The sequence below is a fragment of the Aphelocoma coerulescens genome, chromosome 5, assembly GCF_041296385.1.
Source record: "Aphelocoma coerulescens isolate FSJ_1873_10779 chromosome 5, UR_Acoe_1.0, whole genome shotgun sequence".
Lineage (NCBI taxonomy): Eukaryota > Metazoa > Chordata > Aves > Passeriformes > Corvidae > Aphelocoma > Aphelocoma coerulescens.
In genome coordinates, this window is record NC_091019.1 from 41,934,435 (window position 1) to 41,956,947 (window position 22,513).

Consider the following 22,513-nt stretch of genomic DNA (forward strand, 5'->3'; position numbering starts at 1 on the left):
AAGGATAATACAGGACCCTTAAAAGTTATTTTCCTACAAAAATTTATTTTCCTGGAAAGGCTATCTGCACCATGCCTCTTTTGTTAATGGTTTAGAGTTTAAAGGCAAAAAGGCTCAAAAAGCATACTCATCATACCAGACAGGCCAGTGTGATCTCATGCTTAATATCCTATACATCAAGTCCCAAAATCTGGATAACAGGAGAAACCACTTCCTAAGTGAAATGGTGAGATGAAATTTTAAAAATAGGCAAGTTTTCAAACTCTGCAGACATAAATATCAAACAGCCAAATAAACATAAAACCGAAGGCAAAATTTTCTTCCAGGATATGCATTTTCCAAAGGCACCTCAAGCATACCAATCTCTCAGAGAGACACTCCACCTGTACTTTTTTGTCTTCTCTGTTATTAAAGAAAGTTCACCTTTCTGAACAATGCTTAACTTAAAATTCCCCTTCCTGAATGTGAAATATCATACAACAAATGTAGTCATTTTGGTTAATCAAGCATATAATATTCAAAATCACTTGAAATATAGGCCAAAGAGGATCATAATTACCTTAGCATGCTTTAATTCCAGTTCTGCTAGTTCCACCAGATTTTTTCTGAAGGCTGCAACTCTTCTTGTCTTAAAGTCTATCAGTTCTATAGAAAATAGAAACAGACTCAATAACAGTATCCCTGCTAGTGACCTCAGTGATTAACAGACATTCCTTCAGGATGGAATAGGTAAAGGGTGAGAGAAGGAAAAAAGAAAAATCTTGAGTTTAATCTCAGCACATTCTGGGCTCAAAAATGCTGCTACACGGTTGGAAGAAAGCAAACCATCACTGCAGTTCCTCACCTCTAGGAACCTTTTGAGGACAAAAAGCTCTTTTGAAAAAAGACTGCCACGTGAATGCTTTTAACATTTATTTCTCTTATTCCATCTGCACTGTTCTTTCAAGGGTGATACATGGAAGTCTTTAAGGAATACACTAAACTAAAACTAGGAAGAACAACAGTGCGCTTTCTGCATATACCTTTGTGGCTAACAGGATCACTCATTCTCCACTGTCTCATTTACAGGAATCATCAACCAGATTTACAGCCTCAAACAACTCTTCAGTGATAAAAACAAAAGAGCATGGTGTTTAAACCTTGAACAGATCTGCCACAAATCACTACTAACTCACTGAAGTATTAACCTAAAAAAGACAGCAAGTTTCCAGAAGAAAAGTAACATGTAAATAATGTTCCTTTTCTCTATTAACTCGTAATTCAGTGAAATCTCATTTCATTATTTCTCCCTTCTCTAATGTAGTATCATATCTGTGACAGACTGGTGCCTCCACAGAAGAAAGCATAAAACCAAAAGGGGAATTTTAACAACACTTTAAAGTATTTGTTTGCTATTACTGCTAGCAGTTACCATTTTGTATCCTAGCTTATGTATGTGAAAAAAAAGCTTAACAAGTAATTTGAACTTAGACTTCGCTCTGCCTATCAGAGCTATGAGGAGCCAAAGAAAAATATAATTTGAACATTCTAAAATAAGTAAATAATCATTAAAAGATAATATTCCTGCTTAAGAAACAGTTCAAAAACCTATTTTCATTAATTACATTAATTCTTATTAAGAACATACTAAAATATGTTAAATTAAAAGTAGTAACATAGGATCAAGGACCACCCAAATACCTTGTTTTGCTGATTCAGAAATTTTCTCAAATTTCTGACAGCATATTTGCTGAGTAGTTTCAGCTTGCAGCACATCTTTATTTTTTGCTCTTGCTTTATCCAATGCCTTATTAGCATTTTCATAATCCACTAGTGACCTAGATCTTCTATATAGGAGATCCTATTAAAAAAACAAAGGTTATATGGAGTTTATAAGACTCTACCCAAGGATTTTACTATATTCCATATAATTAAAAAATCAAATTAATATTAGTCCTTCTTGCTGTATTTAAGTTCTTACTAAATTATTTGCATTCACTTTACTTCATTCTGCAAGGCACAGGAATGTCTATACTAGATCAGATCCACAACATAATACTGTCTGGTCTCCATCTTGTCTGACAGAGGCTAGCAACAACAGATGGCTTAGATCAAACTCCAGAAAGCCAAAGAAGGCAAATCATGGGAAATTTCACAGCTTCTTAGATTAGAAACAAACTACATTTAGATTATGCATTTGAAATACACACAGAGCCCAAGAAACAGTAGCAACATTTTTGGTGCAACAGTTTGTGATCTTACTACAGACATTTTCTGTCAAATGCTTGCTCATTCTGTGACATTATTTAATCACGTCACATCAAACAACAGTAAGAATGAAATTTTCTGTAAGCACAGAATATCAAATTCAGCGCATGCATTTTTGTATCAGCACTAGTAGATTATATGGAATGCCCAATTTTATTATTTAAAGAAAAGCAGAACTGCTTGCAATTACAAGCACCGAACACACTGCAAACACACAAAACAGCCCTTCCACTGTGTTTCATTACTGCATGATGTGGCCTTGACGAGTGGCTCACCCAGTTCCACACAGTCAGTCCGCTTTGTTACTCCTTATATGCATCAGGACAGGTTCAACAGCTAAGGGAGAAATTGCAGGCTAGGGGGGGCAGCATTTTAATCTATCTATATTGTGAGTTGATGATCTCTTACCACTTTCTCTCTCTCTCACTCTTTTTTTTACGTTAAAGAAACACAGCGTAAAAGAAACACTGAACAAAAACCTGTAAATTCACCTTAGCAGCTTGAGATTCCCTAAGGTAGTATTTCAGAAGATCAGAAAGTTTAAGATCTTCATCAGCAGATACCCGAGCCTCTATTTTCTGGAAAAACAAAACAAAACACCACCACCAAGCAAAAAAAACAGTAAGCAAAAGGATCAACTTAAAACATCCAAACTTTGGATATTCTTTTGTATATACAAATTCAGTGTAAAATATACAGTACACGACAGATAGCCTTTTTCAAAAACTAAGATCAGGCATTAATGACAGGATACTTAAAAGATGCAAAATGAGAAGCAGTATTAGGATTTTGTATTAAAATGTAAGCAATAAGCTACTCTCTGAGCAGTAATTGACAACTGGCTTTCTACATTAAACACTGCTTTTTTTCCAATAGCAATTATATTTATCATATGCTAGAAAAAATGCAGAGAAACAAACTTATATTAACAGTTGCACAAGTAGTTTTATGTTGTTGTTGAAATCAAAGGAAAACAAATTTTTAAGGCACCTTTGCAGACTAATTGTGTAGTTGCATGCACTAAATGGTCTAAAAAACCTATAAACTAATTTGCTTGTATTTGAAACAGATTAGAAATAGAGTCTGCAAATGCATTATTTAAACCCTAATTTTTAAAAAAATAATTTCTAAAACGCAACATTTTGAGTCGAAGCAAGTAATTCTGTTAATTTTCTTTCAAGTATGTATTTATGCAGATACAATTGTCAGTTTAGGAAATACACACTTTTTTCATTTGAAAGTTTTCCTGATACATGGCACACATCTTCTCTCTACCAAGCTAAACAAGTAAGGCAAAAGAAGAAAGATTTGAAAAACTGATTAGAAGCATAAGCAATTCTACTTCTGACTCAAATAATTGCAGAAACCGATCTTGGCTCCAGAAAAAAAGCAGCATGGCCACCATTTTTTTGGATAAAGGATTACATTTCTTCATTTCTTTTATCCATAACATGTTCTGTGATTCCCAGTAACAAGTATGGAAGATCTCTATGCAATTTAGAGGAACAGCAGCTTTACAAGGGTATTACAGGAGACTGCCTAGAAATGTTTAGTCAACCGAAGAGTCCTAAGGTTCAATCATTTTACAAAACACATGACTGAAATCTTACGCTTTCTCATTCCATACTACACATTGCTTAAACGCTCCATCTAGAAGCTCACATATTAATCCACATATTAATGCCTTGTTGGCACACGTGGTCTGTTCCATAGTACATACCCTTGTTTTGTCAAATAACTCTGACACCTTCAGAAAAAACCTGTGCAAAGGAAACAGCTCATATTACAACGTTGTTTTAAACAGTCTAATTACTTTCTAGAACTCACACTATAGTCTGCATCTGGCAATAAAGACTGCAAAAGCACTTCTTAGAATTATAATCGAAAAACTCAGAGAACATACTAGTTTAAAACTTCAAACATGTGGGAACTGTGCAATGTAAGAAAGGCAAATGACAAACAAAGCATAACTGATGGATATTTTAAAGTAAAGAATAATTGCTCAGCTCCTCAAGGATTCTTTATGCTTCTGTGAATTAAACCCCAAACACGAGCACCCTGGTCAATGGTCTTACACTATTATAAGTGTGCTTTACATAAATTTGAATGTACTTTTCTTCACCCAGTAAACATGACGTATGTCCTACTTGGAATTCAGGGATGCTGAGCAACAGTGTCACAACATCTCCATTGCAGGAGACAATACAAGGCTTCAGTCTTACAGCAGACTGAATTACAATCAAATTATACTATTTTGACAGAAGACAGATGTGATTTCTGACAGACCCTAACAGACTGCATCAAATATCAATACTATTATCAAAGTATCTGGTATATAAGCTGTCACCACATTTGGACGTATATTACTGTAATTCAGGTAAATTAATAAGTTAATACATTCATGTCCTACCTGTCGTCACACGGACACCAACATCACACAAATGAACTATGTGTGTATGTTGATAAGCACTGACATCTTTAAGCTAGTTAACTAAGTTTTATTTTCAGATACACCAGACTTCATCTTCAAGCAAATCTGAAAGATTAAAGGACAAACATCTGTACATAGAGACCCCCTGCTATTTTCAAAGTTCTGGGGATCTCTGTAGATTGCTTTATTTTCTTAAGGGCAGTAAAGTTGCCAGAACAGCACAACTGTTCTTCAAGATGTTGGTACACTTAAAAAAATCCATATACTCCAACTGAGACCTGCACCTGCTGCACATGTAAAAAGCATTTGTAACATTTTAAAAAAATGGTGAACAGTTGTGGTTTTTTCTTATTCAATAAGGACTTTTCCATCTCATCTGTGTAATTTTCTACAGACTGTAGAAAACAGCATTTTTTACAGACAAATATTAAAGCAAAATTATTAAGTGCAGCCTACTAAAGAAAGGAAATACTAGAGAAGCAAATATCTTAATGTGATAACCAGAATTTCTTACAGCTGTTTCTCCTAACAAGAGCTACGAATCTCAGCAGGTCACCATGAAGACTGCTACATAGCAAATTACCCCACAGGTTATTAACAATATCTTACTTGCATATGTCTGTGGAGTCCTGCGTTCCTAATGCATATAATGAAGAACCAATTCTATTATAGTCATCCGCCACATCTAGAAAAACAAACAAGCACTTGTTTTACTATCTCATTCCTCTTCTTTCTTTTATTCAAGAGCTTTAAGTATTAAATCAATGAATGATGAAAACCAACAGATCCAAGCAATGAACAGGAAAATACATTTGCTTGTTATTTCTGAAGTTTATATGCCTTTAAGCAGATTTTTTTTTTTTTTGATAACACAACCTTAAGAGATTGAGTGGGTCAACTTCCATGCAATTCATTACTCCACATGTCATCAGTGCAATTGGTTACAGTGAAGAATGGTATTAGGAAGCTATTAATCTCCCCTTCTACTCCTCCCATTTCAACATAAAAATATATTTTCTGCTGGAAATAGTAAGTCAGTGTAATTTCAAGCCCTGCACCTCTCTGTTGATCAGGTAATCCATAAACTACAGATTACCCATTTCCAAAACAGGTTTCCCAGGTCATTGCTCTACTCCTCTAGCCAGAATTTCCAAAGGTGCCATTTGTCCCAATTCACAGTTTGGTAAAAGTTGTCAATAAACATCCTATGTGATTCAAGCCCGGAAACCAATGAAGCTTTGTCATGAGTTTGATCAATCCTTTCCCGTCAGATCCTCTACAACCTCATTTCAAAGGATTTTCTTGGTTCTACAAACAATGTAAAAGCCATTCTTACTCTGTAAATAAATCTTGGCACTTCATTACTATGAAGGAAGTTCAGTTCTCATTTTAGGAAAGCAACCAAAAACACCAGAAACCACTTCAGGTGGGTACTGAATGCAGACACAGGGCCCCTTAGTAGTTCACTGAGCCATAACTGACTCTTTCCATCTCCTACCATAGATATTAAAACTACAAAAGACTCAGTCTTCATACAACAGCAAGAGAAGCATCTGAAGAACTCAGAAAATCCTTGGTTTAATGTCTCATTCAAACTCCACTTTAGAGATCTTATCAATGGAGATTCATAAAACGTTTGTGACCTTGTCTTGTGCAAACTATATTACTTTAGACAGCAAAGACAGTATCTGTAAATCAGACCCAAACTTTGAGGAAGCAGACAGAATCTGGAAGATCAATTTTGATTTATCTAGGCACAAAAACTTATAATCAAGGGCAATATAGGTATTTTTTTCTGAGCTTCTCAAAACACAGTAATCCTAAATCAAACACAATAGTCCTAACCCCAAGGTTTTTCATTTTCTCAAATAAATGAACTGCACTTGGGAAGACCATCTAGAGCTTTCAGAAATCACATTAGCTAGTACTGAGCTCACAAAGACAAATCAACACGCAAGTGGAAAATCTTGTCTCAGTATGAAAAGGGGTCCTGCAAACCAGGCTACTGAATGTACACATTCCAGCCTCCAATCTAAACAACTAAAAAATGGAAATCTAGTCTAGAATAATGGCCCAGACAGGAGTTTGCTACAAGCAAAGGTACTTAGTTAGCAAGGTAATGCCATGCCCAGTGTGCCAAGAGATTGCATTTGGTGGAATCAACCACATCCAGTCAATAACAACTTCACTAGGTGTAAAATCACAGGTACTGCCATACTACCCACCTCTACACATAAATGACTAAGTCAGACTTCAACAGAATATTAATACTTAAAGTGTACTTCTTTTCAAGCAGACAGCATGAAGAATCAAGGTATCCTCAGTGTTGCACCAGGCTGTTCTTACTCCATATAGTGTACTGCAGCAAAGCCTAAACTTAGAAAGTCAGACTGAACTTCTTTAGACTCTGAAGGCTACTCTTGGAGAAATGAATTCACTTTTCACATGCAAGAAGAAAACTAAAAATTACTTCTCCTCATGAACAACTTCTGTACACTTTAACCACAACTATTTTCACCCTGGAAAAAACCTCACTTTTATGTGATCTCGTCATTTTATCAGATTTGGCAGAGGCATCTTTGACTCGATTGTGATATTCTACAAGGAATGTTCTCTCATGTTCAAAGAAGTCATCCACATCCTACAAAAAAAAGAGAACAATTGAAAAAACAGGATTTCACTCACTCTCTACAGAGCAATTGCAGAGTAAATTTGCACATTTCACTGTTGCTATGACAGGAAATGCAGCTATTTTTATTGTCTAAAACACCATTTACGTAAACTGATTTCTTCTCCACTTATATAATGATCTTAAGTTTTATTAAGAATTTAGTAAGAACTAAGAATTTGCAACAAGCATCCTAAAGGTCTATGTTACTAAACATGAAGGAACATCAAAGGGTCACCAAGGGTGACAGAAAAATAGAATACATGTCAAGTACTTAATTTAAAAAAATATCTACCTAGAAAAAGGGGAGAGGGGATGAAAGTCACCCAGCAGTACAGAAGCTGTGGTCTCAGATGAGATTATTTGAACTCCTAGCTCAGAACACTGATCTTAATGACACACTTCTGTCAATTTGGTAAACACAGGTAATTGTTAGTATTTTCTGTATTATAACTTGACATAATTGGTTTAATACTTATATTTAAAAACCCTCTAAAATAACACAGATGCTCAATACCACGAAATAGCCTACAGCATGGGCTTTGAACAATGTTCTTATGAATGTAGTAGTTATTTGGACTTTTTTTTTTCTCCAAGTCATATTTAATCCATGGTTATATCCACTTTCCAGCAGTTTCAAAAACCAAGACTTTGAACCTAGAAACTTTTAACTCTTGTAAAAATTGCTATTACCACTAGAAAGAAAAGAAATTAAAAATTATCCTCTGCAGAACTTCTGTTTGTTATAAAAGCAATCTTGTAGCTTTTGGAAAAGTGAAAACTAAATTGCATTTTTTTCTTTCCCCCCCCCCCTCAGTTACATTCTTACATCTACTGGGAAAAATCATATAACCTCTACTGCTGCTCCTAGCCTTGAAATAGTAAAAGGATTCTACAAGACTGGGAAAATTCACTCAATTAGTAACTTCTGGACTGAAGCAGTTGTCACACCTAGTTCTCCTTTCCACTACATAAAATGGCAGGCCTGAACAAAAAAATCCAACCAGATTATCAATTATCTATGTTCATTAAAAAAAAAAAAAAAGCTTAATTTCACAGAACAGGAGAAAGAGTACTGAAAGCCCACAAGAAAGCTCTCAATCCCACAAGAAAGCTCTCAATTATTTTGCATCCAGTCCACAAGTTCTCACCCATGGTCTGCCACTAATTCTTAAGTTAGACATCACTATAAAAATCCCATTTTTGTACCTATGTAAAATTCTGCTTCATTAAAAAAGACAACAACAATGTTAATACATTTTAAATCTTGCTATGTTAAGCAGTAATCACCTTTACTCCTGAAACAATGACACCATCTGCTGACTTAACCATATTTTTGAAGAAGTCTTCAAGTTTCTCTTTCTTATTTTTCCCACGAACACTCAACTGAAAAACAAATTAATTTATCAAGTTCAGTCATTTTCTGGAGGCAATACAGGCTTTAAAAAAAACCCAACAGAATTACATACCCCTACTTGCTACACCTAAAGCAACTTTCCTGCTCTCTATTCACTCTTACACTCTACACTAATGGGGACAGGGCACCTTGCATCCAGAATGAAGACTACCTCATTTACTAGATTGTTCATCACCTAAAATACTATTCTAGGCAAAAAAAAAAAAAAAAAAAAAATCAGCAACATTCTAGCACCTACAGACAGTACCAAATGTACAGAGTGTACATTTCAGTTATCAGTAACACACTATTTATCATGCACAGTATAGCTGAGTTGATGTAACTATAGTTAATAGAACCATGTTTCACTCTTCGGTGAATGGCAGATCTTCGACTTCCAGAGGATAATGCTGGTTTAAGCCTCCTCACACTCCTCCTGTCCATCTAACTTCACCCAGTTTTGAGTGCCTGAATCTGTAAGCATTTCTACATCAAGCAACAGAGGAACCTCTGTAACACATTTTGAACTAAGTATGTATGCAGTTGAGCCAGTCTTTGTAATAATTTCTTTCATTCAGTGTTGATTCCGCAATTTTAAAAAGTAACTGAAACTCTTTGCAGAATACGAGCAACCACTAACTCCAACACCAAAGAGTTACGAATCCAAAAGTACTCTCCATTATCTCAATTCAGTATTTACATATGGAGAGCCACACTAGTCCAACACTTAGAAAAAAATTAACCACATTTTCATTTCCATCATTAACAAAAAGGTTTTATTTATCACAACATTTCATTAGAAATTCTCTCTAGTTAGCAACAGAATTTATACCACAGTTCCAAATCCTAAAATTTAGTGTCCCATTTTGTTGCACAATTCTTCCTCATAGCAAAAAAAAAAAAAAAAAAAAAAAAGAAAATTCAAAGAGTGGAAAAGTATACTGTCATGTGAAATCACCCAAAAGCTCAGCTTTTCAATCCAAAATATACTGGATTTCCAGTAATATTTTTGATGCCGAGGTTAGAGCATATAGTGCATTTGGTTCCCCAGGTGGCAGAAAATGAACTCCTACAGACTAAATTAATTTCTAACTTTTACAATACAAATATGTCTGGCATGAAGGAACTGATGTAATTTCCTCCAGGAGGTAATTCCCTCTTAATCAATTTTCCATCCTACCATAAAAGTACATCTTGATTTCTCTCACCAGCAATTCAGTTTTCAATACTCACATCCTGATTATATTCCAAGAATACATGGAAATTTAAGTCCTTTCTCAAAATAGGATGTGCTGCCACGCGACACAAAAACACTTCATGCATTGCAACTGTCTTCTTGAATATTGCCAAATATTCACTAAAAACAAGAAATAAGACAGACATAAGAATTTCGTATGAAGCAATTAAGTTTGAGATAAACCTAGTGAGCAGCTTTAAGAGATCCTCAGTAAGGTTACAAAATTACAAGCTGATATAATGGAGTTTATCACTCCAATGTTTGACAGACACATAAATAAATAGTACAATGTTAATACTAGGGAGAAATTTGAAGCCCAAACACATTACAGAGAGACTTTTAATGAAGAGTCAACAAAGATACTCTAATTTTTATGGTTAGCTAACAGATGCTGGTTTGCTGAAACTGTAACCTCATTTCATTGTCCTTTCCCCAGCACCCCAAAAATCAAGAAACTGAGGTACAGACTACAGTCCCTAGGCACTACGTATTGATGTGCAAATTCCTTCCTCCCCATCTCCATCCCCTTGCCCATTTGCACCCTCCTTACTTATTTATATAGTTCATATAGTTTTGTTAGCTGATTAGCCAGTCTTTTATTTCATGTTAAAGCACCTAGCCTTTTTGAGCCAAAGCTTACATTGATGTCTCACTTTGTGTTCTAAAAGTGAAATTAAGAGCTGCATTTGGTAGGTACAACAAAAAAATCACATTTAACCATAATAATCACACAGTTGCCCAGTTCAGCCAACTCAGCTTCAAAGCAATCACTCACTTGCAATTTAATTAAGAGGAAGGCACTCTTACCAATACCAGTTTGCTAGAATTCATTGTGCTTTGCAAATTCAGTAAGATGCAACTCATCTAAAAATGAGGAAAGGGCTCTTTTTCCCATTCTGAGGTCAAACAGTAAAATTATAATCAACGCTTTTCCTTCCACTATGTGCAAGGAGTTTAAGATTTACATACCAGCAAACCAGCAGGGCCAGTGTTGGGAGATGTTTGATCTCAGTGAGAGTAGTAGTCATTCAGTGAAGACAAAAAAGGAGGATGCAGAGGATGGAGGTGGCAGTAGAAGAAACCCAAAGTTTTCTGTGTTATCCAACCCCTAACCAGACCACAAGAGAATCATGATCAGGGCCGCTGGAAAACCAGATTCTTTAAAATCTATAGTGTTTTGCTCATTTCCAGTTTTCTGCATATGAAGTGTATATCTACTCTGCTATAAATTATGCTGTACATATCACTAATACAGAGCTTTTTAAGACATTTGCTCACAGCAGCTGAAGTTCGGAGAGAAAGCAGCAGTTCTAACAGTTCTATGTACTTTTCTTGCCAATTCAGAGCTCTTGATAGAAGCAGTCTAGAAGCAGCGTAAATATACACTTGAAAACTGAAACCAATGACAGGAAAAAGATCAAAGAAGTGAATGCATCATAAAATGGACGAAGCAAGGAGAAACTTCACTGTGTAACTCCATATGGAACAAGAAGCTTCAGAGCAGATATTTCAATATAAATTAAATTCATATTAAGGGAAAATAGTATTTTCAGGAAGTATATTCTCCTTGTGCAAAAAAATTTTTTTAAAGTGTCAAAAAAGGAATTTTCTAGTAATCTTCGTATTTCTTGGGGAACAGAAGGTTGGCATCCATGTTTACAGTACCAACCACATGCACAACTCCCTACTTCCAATCACTACATGTATAACCTTGAAGTCTCATTATGCTTATAAAATGTGGAACACCAGAACTAAAAAAGAGGTTATCTCCTCCCTTTGCAGATTTTCTGTGAAGAAAAGCATCTAAGTACTTTATTTCTTATAAAAGAATGCTCAAGAACAAGCTGATGTATTTCCTGTTTCAGAAGATCTTCCATGAAATTATTTCTACAATTTTCCTAATGGCACTGATCATGATCACTAAGATTAACCCTGTTTACATAGCAGCTGGATTCTCAAGTCTGTATTTCACAGAGAACCATTACAGTGAAATTGGAAACATGGGACAGTAAACAGCATTAGAAGTTTTGGAATATAAATAAATAAATAAAGTAGTAATAAAGTCTACATACGCTTCCAGTTCTTGTTTCATCTTGGTGAATTCTTCTTTAGTCATTGATCCTTCCCCTTCTCCAAGTTTCTGCAGTTTCTCCCTGGAGGCATCAAAGTCAGGCCTGGGTGGTGCTGGTGGAATCTGGAATTGAATCCAATTTTTTTTAAGTTCTCATTTTCTCAGTCAAACAACGCCCATTCACAGTACAGGAACTGTAGACTGCCTGCAGCTTTTTAGTACATGTTTCTCTCTTTCATCATTCATTACAGCATTTCTGGATGAAGTCTCTCTTTCACGAGTTATACACACGGCATTACTACACCAATTTCGGTCAAGTGTCCTTGAAGATTACTGGAGTATTAACTAATGGCTTCAGTTTAATTACAACAGAAACCAAATAATACTTCATTTCCCATGACAATGAATTAAACTTGAAGTAATTATTTTTTAATTAGTTTTGGTTTAGCTTAGTTGGTAAGGATTACTTCTTGTTTAAAGAAAAAAAAGAATTCCACAATTGTTTTCACATCATCCATTTATAACTCCCCAAAACTTTAAACCAAGAAAACCATTCCCTATTGTTTGCAGACACTAGCTCTTTCTTGCAGCACTGCTGACATTAAAGACGTGTTTAAATAACAAAGCCCCTAGTCAACAAGTCTCTAGGTTAATTTTATAATACAGTATATTAACACTGAAAGAGAAAACACCACAGTCAAACTAATCCTGAATTGCTGTCAGGAAAGGAACACAGAACAAAGTTAAACTAAGTTTAAATTTTAGTTTACCGATACTGGCCCATTATATTAACACTTACAAAAAACAAAAAAATCCATTATCTAGATGGTCAACCATTTGAAACTAGTTATTACCACACTGAAGGTCTAATCACTTCAAATAGCTTTTCTGACTAAGAAAAGACTAGCTCAAGAATAGTATGACACATCACAGATTATACTCATTATAATGTACCCACTAATCAATTAGAAATATCTGTTTATGCTCTGAATCAGCAAACACCCCCCCCAACACAAAATGAATAACTTTCATACCAAGATGACAAATACTCCTATTTGCAATTAACATATGAAGAGCAGCACCATTTTTAATATGCACTATCATACAGTGCCTCTTTTGAAACCTCTGTTCCTGGAAGGCCTGAAATAAACTTCAAACCATAAGTTACTACACATTGAGGTTCCCTGTAGTTCCACATGGTATTTAAACTGTTTTTTCCTTCCTCTTATTTATGGAAAAATGATTCTGATCTTTATAATGAGAACTCAAAAAGTCTAGTTACTTCACTCTGCCATTCCAGCTAAAACACAGGCAACATGAAACTTGTAACTAAGTTAAACATTAGCTTGCAAAAACAATACCACCAAGTCACACAGTTCAACTCTCTCCCACACTTTTAACACGGTGGCATAAAAATACACTTGGAGACAAATTAAACTACTCATTCCTTAGGAGTAAAAGGCAAGAAAGTATGACAGCTACAGTAGCTTTCTTCCAAGCTTGCTTCAACCATTAATTTTGTGTAATTGCACAAAATTAAGTATTAGAGAAGCTGATCTGATTTTATACAGAATGAACACCTGCTGTTTCCACTGCATTTAAAAGCAGTCTCAAGCAGTTTTGATACAGCCCACAGAAAACAGCACATATAAACCAAAAGAATATCAGTACTTACAATATAGCCAGCGTAGTCCTCATTCTCAACAAAAGAATCATGAAGCCAAATAAACTCTTCATGTTGCCGGACAACAGAAAATTCATTTTGTTTGAAATTTGGTAAGGAACTCTGGAAGGGTAAAAGGAGGTAGAATTATGGGGGGGAAGGAGGTAGGAAGGAAGAAAACCACAACAGAAACCCACAATGTTTTTCATTAATATATGAGAAAAAAACTTGAAGGAACAACAAAAATGTCCCCAAAAATTCATACCACAGTAAGTACCCTCATCTAAATTAGTGCAACAATCAACTGGCATGTTTGCCCAAAGAGGTTGTGGAGTGTCTGCTCTCATAGACACCTCTAATATTTTTATCAATTTAATCTGTTTAGTATCTTTATCAATGATTCGGATGAGGCAATCATCTTTATCAATGATTCGGATGAGGCAATCAAGTGCCCCTTAGTCAATCTGCAGATTGAAGTTGGGAGGAGGTGTTGATCTGCTGAAGGGCAGGAAGGATCTGCAGAAGGATCTGGACCAGCTGGATCCATGGGCAATTGCAGGAGATTCAACAAGGTGAAGAGCCAGGTCCTGCACTTGGGTCACAACCCCAGAGAGTGTGACAGGCTTGGGGCAGAGCAGCTGGAAAGCTGCCCAGCGGAAAAGAACCTGGTCAACAGTGGCTGGACATGATCCAGCATGTGCCCAGGTGGCCAAGAAGGCCAATGGCATCCTGACTTGTATCAGAAATAGTATGCCAGGACCAAGGAAGTCACAGTTCCTCTGTACTGGACACTGGTGAGGCCACACCTCGAGTCCAGGTCTGGGTCCCTCACAACAGGTAAGACACAGAGGCGCTGGAGCATGTCCAGAGAAGTACAGAGGAGCTGGTGAAGGGTCTGGAGCACAAATCTGATGAGGAGCAGCTGAGGGAGCTGGTGATGTTTAGTCTGGAGAAAAATCAGGGGTGACCATACCACTCTCTACAAGTATCTGATATGAGGCTGTAGCCAGCTGGGGGCTGGTCTCCCCTGTCAAGTAACAGGTGACGGGACAAGAGGAAATGGCCTCAAGTTGCACAAGGGGAGATTTAGATTGGATATTAAAAAAATTTCTTCACCAGAAGGGTTGTCAAGTTTTAGAAGGGGCTGCCCAGGGCAATGGTTGAGTGACCATCCCTGGAGGTATTTAAAACACGTGTAGATGTGGCACTTAGGGACATGGTTTAATGGTGGACTCAGCAGCGCTGGATTAATGGTTGGACTCAATCTTAGAGGTCTTTTCCAACCTAAGTGATTCTATGATTCTGTAATCAAAACCCAAATGGACAAATCCTGAGCAATGTGCTCTCACACACTCTAATTTAATGGTGAGAGTGAGGGAGGGGATAGGATTTAATGATGTCCAGATATTTTATTCAACTTTAATTATTCTGTCACTCTACAATCAATAAACATTCAAATCTAAAAAAAAGCCATGAACAATAGTAATTAAAAATGATCCCTGAATGTACAACAATTACAACATATGTTCTTAGAACCTGAAACTATAATAAAATCTAATCTAATTTTAAAAACTATACTGAAGTATAATCATGTCTAATAAAGATTCTACCTGCAAACAGGCTAATGAATAAGCATGAGAATGACATGACAATACATCAGTGCAAAAATAAAATGAACATAACTTTCTTCTAAACAGTTCTTTAGCTCTTAGTCATCTTTTTCTTATGAACTGTAGCTACACAGCCTCTTAAACAGGAATAATTCTACTTTCTCATTTCCTCTGGACTGTGTTACACGTTGTTTCAATAAACAGTTTAAGCAAACTCTCTTTTGTATATAATTAACAACTGTTGCATGTACAAACCCAGGTTTTTACCTTTGTATGGACTGTGAATTTCACTTTATCCCTCTCACTGAGTGCATCTGAGATATCCACTTGCAGAGCAGCATCAGTCTGGAGATCTACATTTATTGCTCTAAGCTAAAGAAAGAAAAATATATTTAGCTTAAAATTTAAAAAAAAAAAAGGTAAACTATATTTCCATTATTATTCTTCCTTTGAAATGAACCCTGATCTTGCACTGCTGAAGACAGATCACAAAACCCCCCAACATTAAAAGATTCTTTCCAGCAGAAAAAGGAAATCCAATAGTACTTCTCATTGCACAAATGACCATACAAACAATAAGCTCCTTTACTCCGTGTTAGTGCACTAACTTAATTTCTGTACATTGTTAACCTGCTAGTAATTGAGATGCTCAAGACAAAGTACATTTACAGATAGCAACAAGTTTGGTAGATTTTTCTCTTTATTCTCCCCACTCCTCTGAACTGACAACCTGTCCTAAGTAAATATACTTGTAAAGGTAATTATAAAGATATTAACAGTTGGAAAGGTACTTTTAAGGAGAAAAGTGGTTCTGTATTTCAAAGAAGCAAGAGCTGTTATTGACCTGATTTACTCATACTGTCTTCCACTATTCTTCTGTTCAACATCTCTCATCATATAATGAAAAAGCATAAAAAAAATCCTAAACTTCACAGAACTAAGTCTTCTTGGAAATATTTTTCTGAAAAAGCTCAAAGCAAAAAACTCAAACCAAAGACTTTGATGTCTTCAAAATGAGCATGAGAAATGGCAAAAGTGCAAGGAATACACATATTTTTTCTACAAGACAAGAAACCTGAACTCTTTCACAAAATAATTCCAAAGTCACATTGAAAAAAAAAAAAAGAGACAATGATCAAATATAGCAAAACTGCAATATTATCTGAGCACCACAATATTTGGCAGTAACTGGACCAAAGGCTTCATTCAACAGTACTTGGTGTAACTAACCTCATCAAGACCCCAACTGGAAATTCAAGTCCCCTTGCTCTTGCACCCTTGTTCTAGAGGAATTAGTCTCATGACAATTTCATCATCATGACCAACAGACATTTGGAATGTTTTTACAAGCACTAAGGCTAACTCTGAAATCTTTTCCAATCACATTGTCAAAAAATATTTCAACATCACTCTCACAAGGCATACTTTTTACTGAGACACAGTGTTTTCTTTGATGCTGTATTTTTTCTACAAATATCCCATTCTACAGTATAAAAAAAGCTTTACCATACAGAGATTTGGACTTTTTCTCCATTAATTTTTTTCAGGATTGCATTTTTAAGTCCATACTTAAGTACAAAAATGCTTTAAATATCCACAACACATAGTACAGAGGTTACATATGAGCAGATTTTGAAGGTAATGCTGTGAGGCACTGGAAAAGCACTAGGACAAAAGCAACAACTGCCAAATCTTGTTTTCCATAAATTACCTTTATCTTAAATCACAGTGGCCAGATCCTACTGTAGTCTTGCTGTTAACCTCGATGCACGGACAACTCTTGCCTAAGTAGCAGCAACCAGACTCATGAATCTTAGAATTAGTGTATTAAAGTAAACCAAAATCATGCAGTCTAGCATATTGTGCTAAGGCTAGCAAAATATAACAGTTCAATAGCTCTTACACAAGTAGTAATAGCTTTTCCTTACAGTGAAGTTGGAAATCATTAAAATGACTGCACAGTAACATATTCACACATGTGATTCAGGCATTGCCTTTTGTTTTGTTTTCCCAAGGTTTAGGGGGTCACTGCTTCACACAAAGGCATATTATCATGCAATGGCTCCTTGCAGATCACTTCTCAGAGGCAGAACCTCCAAGCTCCTACTGAGTTTCCAATGTGCTTACCATCTAATTTAGGAAAGAAAAATATAATGACATACCAATGTCTCCCTTATGTCATGACACCACATTTTTCAGCGTGTAAAAAGGTTTTTGTGGTAACACTGTCTGGGGTACTGTTTGTTTTTCTCCGGTCCCCCCAGCATATGTTAACAGACTGAGTAATCTCAGCAAATAATCTGGACTATCTAAATGGTATTTTTGCATTCTTTCACAGGTCACAAATATTTCTACCAAAATACTTTTCCAACTCTTTTTTTTTTTTTTTTTCAAAGTGGTACTATGTAAAATTCTAAAATTTGGTATAACAGCTGATAAAGTTTGTCATTAGACCATATCCAGTGCAGTGCAGCCTGATCTATATGCACTATTCACAACTTCAGATACAAAAGCCCTATCTGTGCTAAGATTAAGAACTACCTATGACTTTGCCTATGACATACAACTATACAGGACTATTTGTTTAATTTATACCAAGTTTGTAAGAGTTTTGAAGAGTTTAATCGTATGTTAAATTATGCTGTGTAGCCTGACTGCCAACGGGGAACGTTTTCATCTGCAATGGTAATGCAGCATTTATGAAAGGTGTCAAAGACAATCAGAAAGTTGAAGGAATTTAAATGTATTCGTGTCACACAACAATTCACTTTGCATTACTGGAAATTGAATTCACAAACAACATCATCACATCACAAACTTAAACAAACTCTGTGTCACTAGTTCCAAAATAAAACTGCCACCAATGGATGGTCACAAAGGAAGGAGAAAATGAAAAAATAAAAGAAGTCTGATACCGAAGAAAACTGAAATGAAAGTACCTTAAATTACAGAAAATATAGATAGGATAGTCCCTTTTTATCTTGCCCCCTCCAAGTCTAATACATACAACATCATGTAATAATTTTATGCTTAGATATGTAATCTACATCCATGCTGAACAATTTGCAAAACAAAAACTGATTTAATTTTGTTACTTTACAGTTTCCTATGCCATACCAAGAAAGTCCCTGTTCTATTCAAAGGGTCTAGAAAACACCAGAAGCCAAACCCAGGCCAAGCGATGTTACAGTACTAAAAGACAACACAATGCAAGGAGAGGATTTAACATCTAAGCTCTTGCTTAAGGATCAATTAAACTTCAAATGATAATGGGTGGAATCTGGTAGAGACAAGGGAAACAACCAAGTATTATGTTCCTAGGTAATGTCATCCATTAACAGTAATGTCCATGCTCTGAGCTCTTCCAAAAATGTTAGAGTAGAAGGACCCCTTCTTCAGCTGGTTCTTTATAGGCAGATAAATACACAGAGTAAGGGGACGAAGAATACCTTTACAACAAAAGCTTTCACAGCATTAAGTTTCCAGCAGACCTGTTCTATAGGATAGCTCATTTCCTCTGAATGAGTGTTAGCCAAGCCAGCTAAAGATTATATAGATATACGATACACAAGACAGTACTAATGGAGCAATACTACACCACTTTTCAGAGCATGTATTGTTTATGTCAGAGAGAGCACAAAAATCTCAACAGGACCCAAGTTACACCAAGCAAACTCAATCCTGTCTTCCTAAGGGAAATTCAGAAAAGCAATTCCCACAAGTTGATTTTAAGCAGACCATTTATAATAAGTTCCTTCTACAGACCACCCACTGCTACTTCCTCAAAGATGATTCTCAGTACTCTGTTTTACAGTTCTCCAGAAAAGGCTCCATATGGTGTAACACAATTGTTTGAGAATTACTCTTCAGTGTGGCATCAGCATAAATTCCAGCCCTCTTTCATCCCATCACCCCAAGGTTAAACTTAACACAACTGTAACCAACAAATTCCTGCAGCATTAAAAGTACAGTTGTCACAGCAGTATCTGAATTCAACAGAGGCAAGAATATTGCTTTTCAAAACTAAAAGCTCAATTGCTCCAACCAGAAGTTGCCATCCATGCTTTCAAATAAAGGCTTGACCTACTCGTTATTTAATTGCAAAGACAGGAAGACAACAAATCAGAACTAGGGAATCATGTTATGAAAAGATGTTTATTTTTACTAGTAAGAAAAAAAAGTACTACAGTTTTGAAGATTAAAGCACAGCAAATCCATTCATGAACAGACTGCCATATTGCTTCTGATTAATTTCCCATATCACAAACAAAATCATGCAGATAACAACCTGTGTTTTAACCCCAGGGATTTACACAGAACAGAAAAAATTAAAGCCCCACAGTGACCAGTGATTGGAAATAAGAAACCCTAAAAAAAATTAGGGAAACGATAAGGACACTGTCCTAGTTTAATTCCTCAGTACTGGATGAAGATGCAGGACAGAAAAAAAAAGACCACACTTGGCCAACTGAGATGGTAGATTGTGCAACAGTACAAACAAGACTGCTAAGAGATTTCTTAAGGTTTTCAAATTACCTTGTGAACTCTTAACGACCTGCAGCCTTAGAGGGTTAATAACCAGCCAAACAAACAAGTTTCACACGAGGTGAGATCTGCATTATGTTCTACCTGCACCTTCAGTAAAGGCAACTTAACTGTGCGCATCAAAGGCCGTTCCTAAGTACCAGGGACAACCTATGTAAAATACCAATGTAGTTAAAATTCCACAGTAAGCTCTGCAGTCCTTGTTCTGAAGATACTCAAAGGACAACAACGATTTCTACCTCCTCTTTTATTCAATATTCTTAGTAAAGTAGCTGTATACATAAAGACAAAAGCTTTACAGTGGCTAGAATTGGCCTGATACAATATTAGAATGCCTTTTTAAATTTCTGGTCATAAACTGGAACATAAAATGCACTGAATTTAACACCTGACTGTGGTGCGCATGATAAAACATTATACCATCACAGTGTTTCTCAGATTTTTGTATTTTTAGTAATATACTGTATACAGTCACTTCAATAACCACCAACAGCCAAGGGAACCCAAGTGACCCTGAAGCTGCTCACCTACCTTGCTCACAGTTGGTCTTTCTCAAGATACTAAGTGACAGGAGTAATCAGTCTGACTAAATTATACTAGATTAGCTGATTTGTTGCTTAAGAGAGGCAAGCAAATTAAAGAAATACGGATACAGCAGTCAGAAGAGAAACTAAGGGCAGAAACAGGAGGGCAGAGAAAAAGGTCTTCTCAGTAAGAAACATAATTGTGGCATCCTGTCCCAACAACAGAACTTCTTTCCAATAAAGAGTTTATTATGCAGCATGTGTCTGCAATGTAAGTGTCCCATTGTTATCTACGGGAGAGCCCCTCGGGCCTGAAGGGAGAAGGGAGAGCAGGACTGCATCTCCCAGGCCTTGGATGGCGGCTGGCGATGGAACCTGGTGCTCCCCAGGGTTGGTCAACCTGGGCAGGACCGGCCCCGCCGGGCGTGTGCAGCGGGAGGGGGCCGGGGCACAACCCCTCCCAAGCTATTCCAACGACAGCATGAGAGAACTGTCCTTCCAAAACTTAGGTGACAGAATAATGAAGAGCACACGCACACAGACGCCGATATCAGCGGGAGACTGTGCCAGGAGCAGATCCCGGCGGACGGACGGACGGACGGACGGACGGACAGACAGACAGACAGACAGACAGCCCGGACGCTCGCCGCCCGGCAACCCGCCTCCCTCCGGCACCCACGCGGCGGGCTCGGGCCAACAGCGCCCGGAAGCCCCTGAAGAGAGGCCGACCCTGTCCCCCCCACGCCCAGCCCCAGGCCCCGGGGTCCCGACGCCTCCCCGCAGCACTTACACCTCGGTCCTCCTCCGAGAGGAAATCTGGGCCGTCGTCCGAGCCTTCCTGCTTGGGGGCGAGGCGGCGGCGGGGGCGGGGGGCGCGGAGGGGCACGGCCGGCGGCAGGGAGGGTGAGGGGAGACAAAGCGCACAGGTTAGTGAGTGCCCGGCCGCGCCGCCCGCCCCGCCCCGCCCCGGCCCGGCTCCGCGGCCGCCCCGGACCCACCATCATGGCTGCTCGCGGCGCTCTGCGCCCGCCGGAGCCGCGGCCGGGCGGAGCTGCGGCGCGCGGGGCGGGACGGGGCGGGGCGGCGGCGGCAGCAGCGGCGAGCGGCTCCTGTCGCGGGGGTGCGGCCGCTGAGGGGAGGGAGGGGAAGGGAGGGGAGGGCGCCGGGCGGTGCTTCGGCGGCGGCTGCGGGCGAGGGCGGGGAGGGGAGCGGGGCCGGCTCCGGGCAGGGCGGCGGTTGTGTGTGTGGCAGCGGCGCGCTGCTGCCGTGCGAGCGCCGGGGAGCGGGTGTTGAGGGCGCTGGGCGTGCCCCGTGCGCGGGGGAGCGGCTTTGTTCGGTGGAACGCGGCGAGAGCAGCACGCCGAGCCTCCGGGGGTGTGCCCAGCGGGCAGCGCCGTGCCCCGCAGCTCCGTCCGCCGACCAGGGCCGCCGCGCTGTCCTGCGCTGCGCTGTCCTGCGCTGCTTCCCGGCGTTCGTGCGGGAGATGGGCTTCGCACGTTTGGGCAAACCTGGGTGTGAAACTGTGCAATGAGAGCGCGAGAAATTAAGAGGCTTATAATATGGCTTTGATTTATGGGCAGTTACGTGATTTAAGATTGACATCTGCCTATTTCACAGTAAAGAACGGAGCCTTTAAATGCCGATATGATAGTGGAGAAGGTCAGCATCCGCACACTAAACCGGATGTAAGCGTGGGGGGAGTCCATGCCCGAGACTGCATTTTTGTGTGAATCAGAGCTAGAACGGCCAAGAAACAGCCTCAGGGTGGGGCTTCACGGTCAGCATACTGCGATCTCGGTGTTGCCGAGGGATGCGGGCAGGTGTGGACATCAGCACTCCCGTGGGCCTGCACTCACACGGAGGAGGGCACATCCGACCTGCGAATTAATCGTGCAACAAATTCGTAGTTTCCATCCTAGCTGGCTCCCTAGCCAAGTCCATAGTTAGTTACACGAGCACGAGTGGGACAGGAACACTGCCTGCCACAGCAGCACCGAATATTTAGGTGGACTTAAGCTCATCAGGAAACTGCACCTTGGGAAATGGTGTTCGTGTAGCCTCAAGATAAGTGAAGATAATGGTTTCTGAACTCTCTACGGTTTAGAGGTGTGCTTTGGAATT

At 38.4% G+C, this 22,513-nt stretch overlaps 1 protein-coding gene across 2 annotated transcripts in view; it reads right to left on the reverse strand.

The window, feature by feature from the left end:
* SNX6 (sorting nexin 6) overlaps positions 1-21,445 on the reverse strand; it is a 28,169-nt gene extending 6,724 nt beyond the window's left edge. Inside the window, exons 1-13 of one of the 2 annotated variants that reach the window (XM_069017798.1) lie at positions 21,391-21,445; positions 21,183-21,230; positions 15,591-15,695; positions 13,726-13,836; positions 12,052-12,173; positions 9,976-10,099; positions 8,637-8,732; positions 7,214-7,319; positions 5,288-5,363; positions 3,968-4,007; positions 2,739-2,825; positions 1,681-1,840; positions 560-645 (exon numbers count right to left, since the gene is read on the reverse strand). In XM_069017798.1, coding sequence (XP_068873899.1) covers positions 560-645; positions 1,681-1,840; positions 2,739-2,825; positions 3,968-4,007; positions 5,288-5,363; positions 7,214-7,319; positions 8,637-8,732; positions 9,976-10,099; positions 12,052-12,173; positions 13,726-13,836; positions 15,591-15,695; positions 21,183-21,230; positions 21,391-21,396 — 1,167 coding nt within the window. In that variant the 5' untranslated portion in view covers positions 21,397-21,445. Of the gene's footprint in view, positions 1-559; positions 646-1,680; positions 1,841-2,738; positions 2,826-3,967; positions 4,008-5,287; positions 5,364-7,213; positions 7,320-8,636; positions 8,733-9,975; positions 10,100-12,051; positions 12,174-13,725; positions 13,837-15,590; positions 15,696-21,182; positions 21,234-21,390 lie in introns of both variants that reach the window. The other variant, XM_069017797.1, reaches the window with a different exon arrangement.
* Between the last annotated feature and the right edge of the window lie 1,068 nt (positions 21,446-22,513).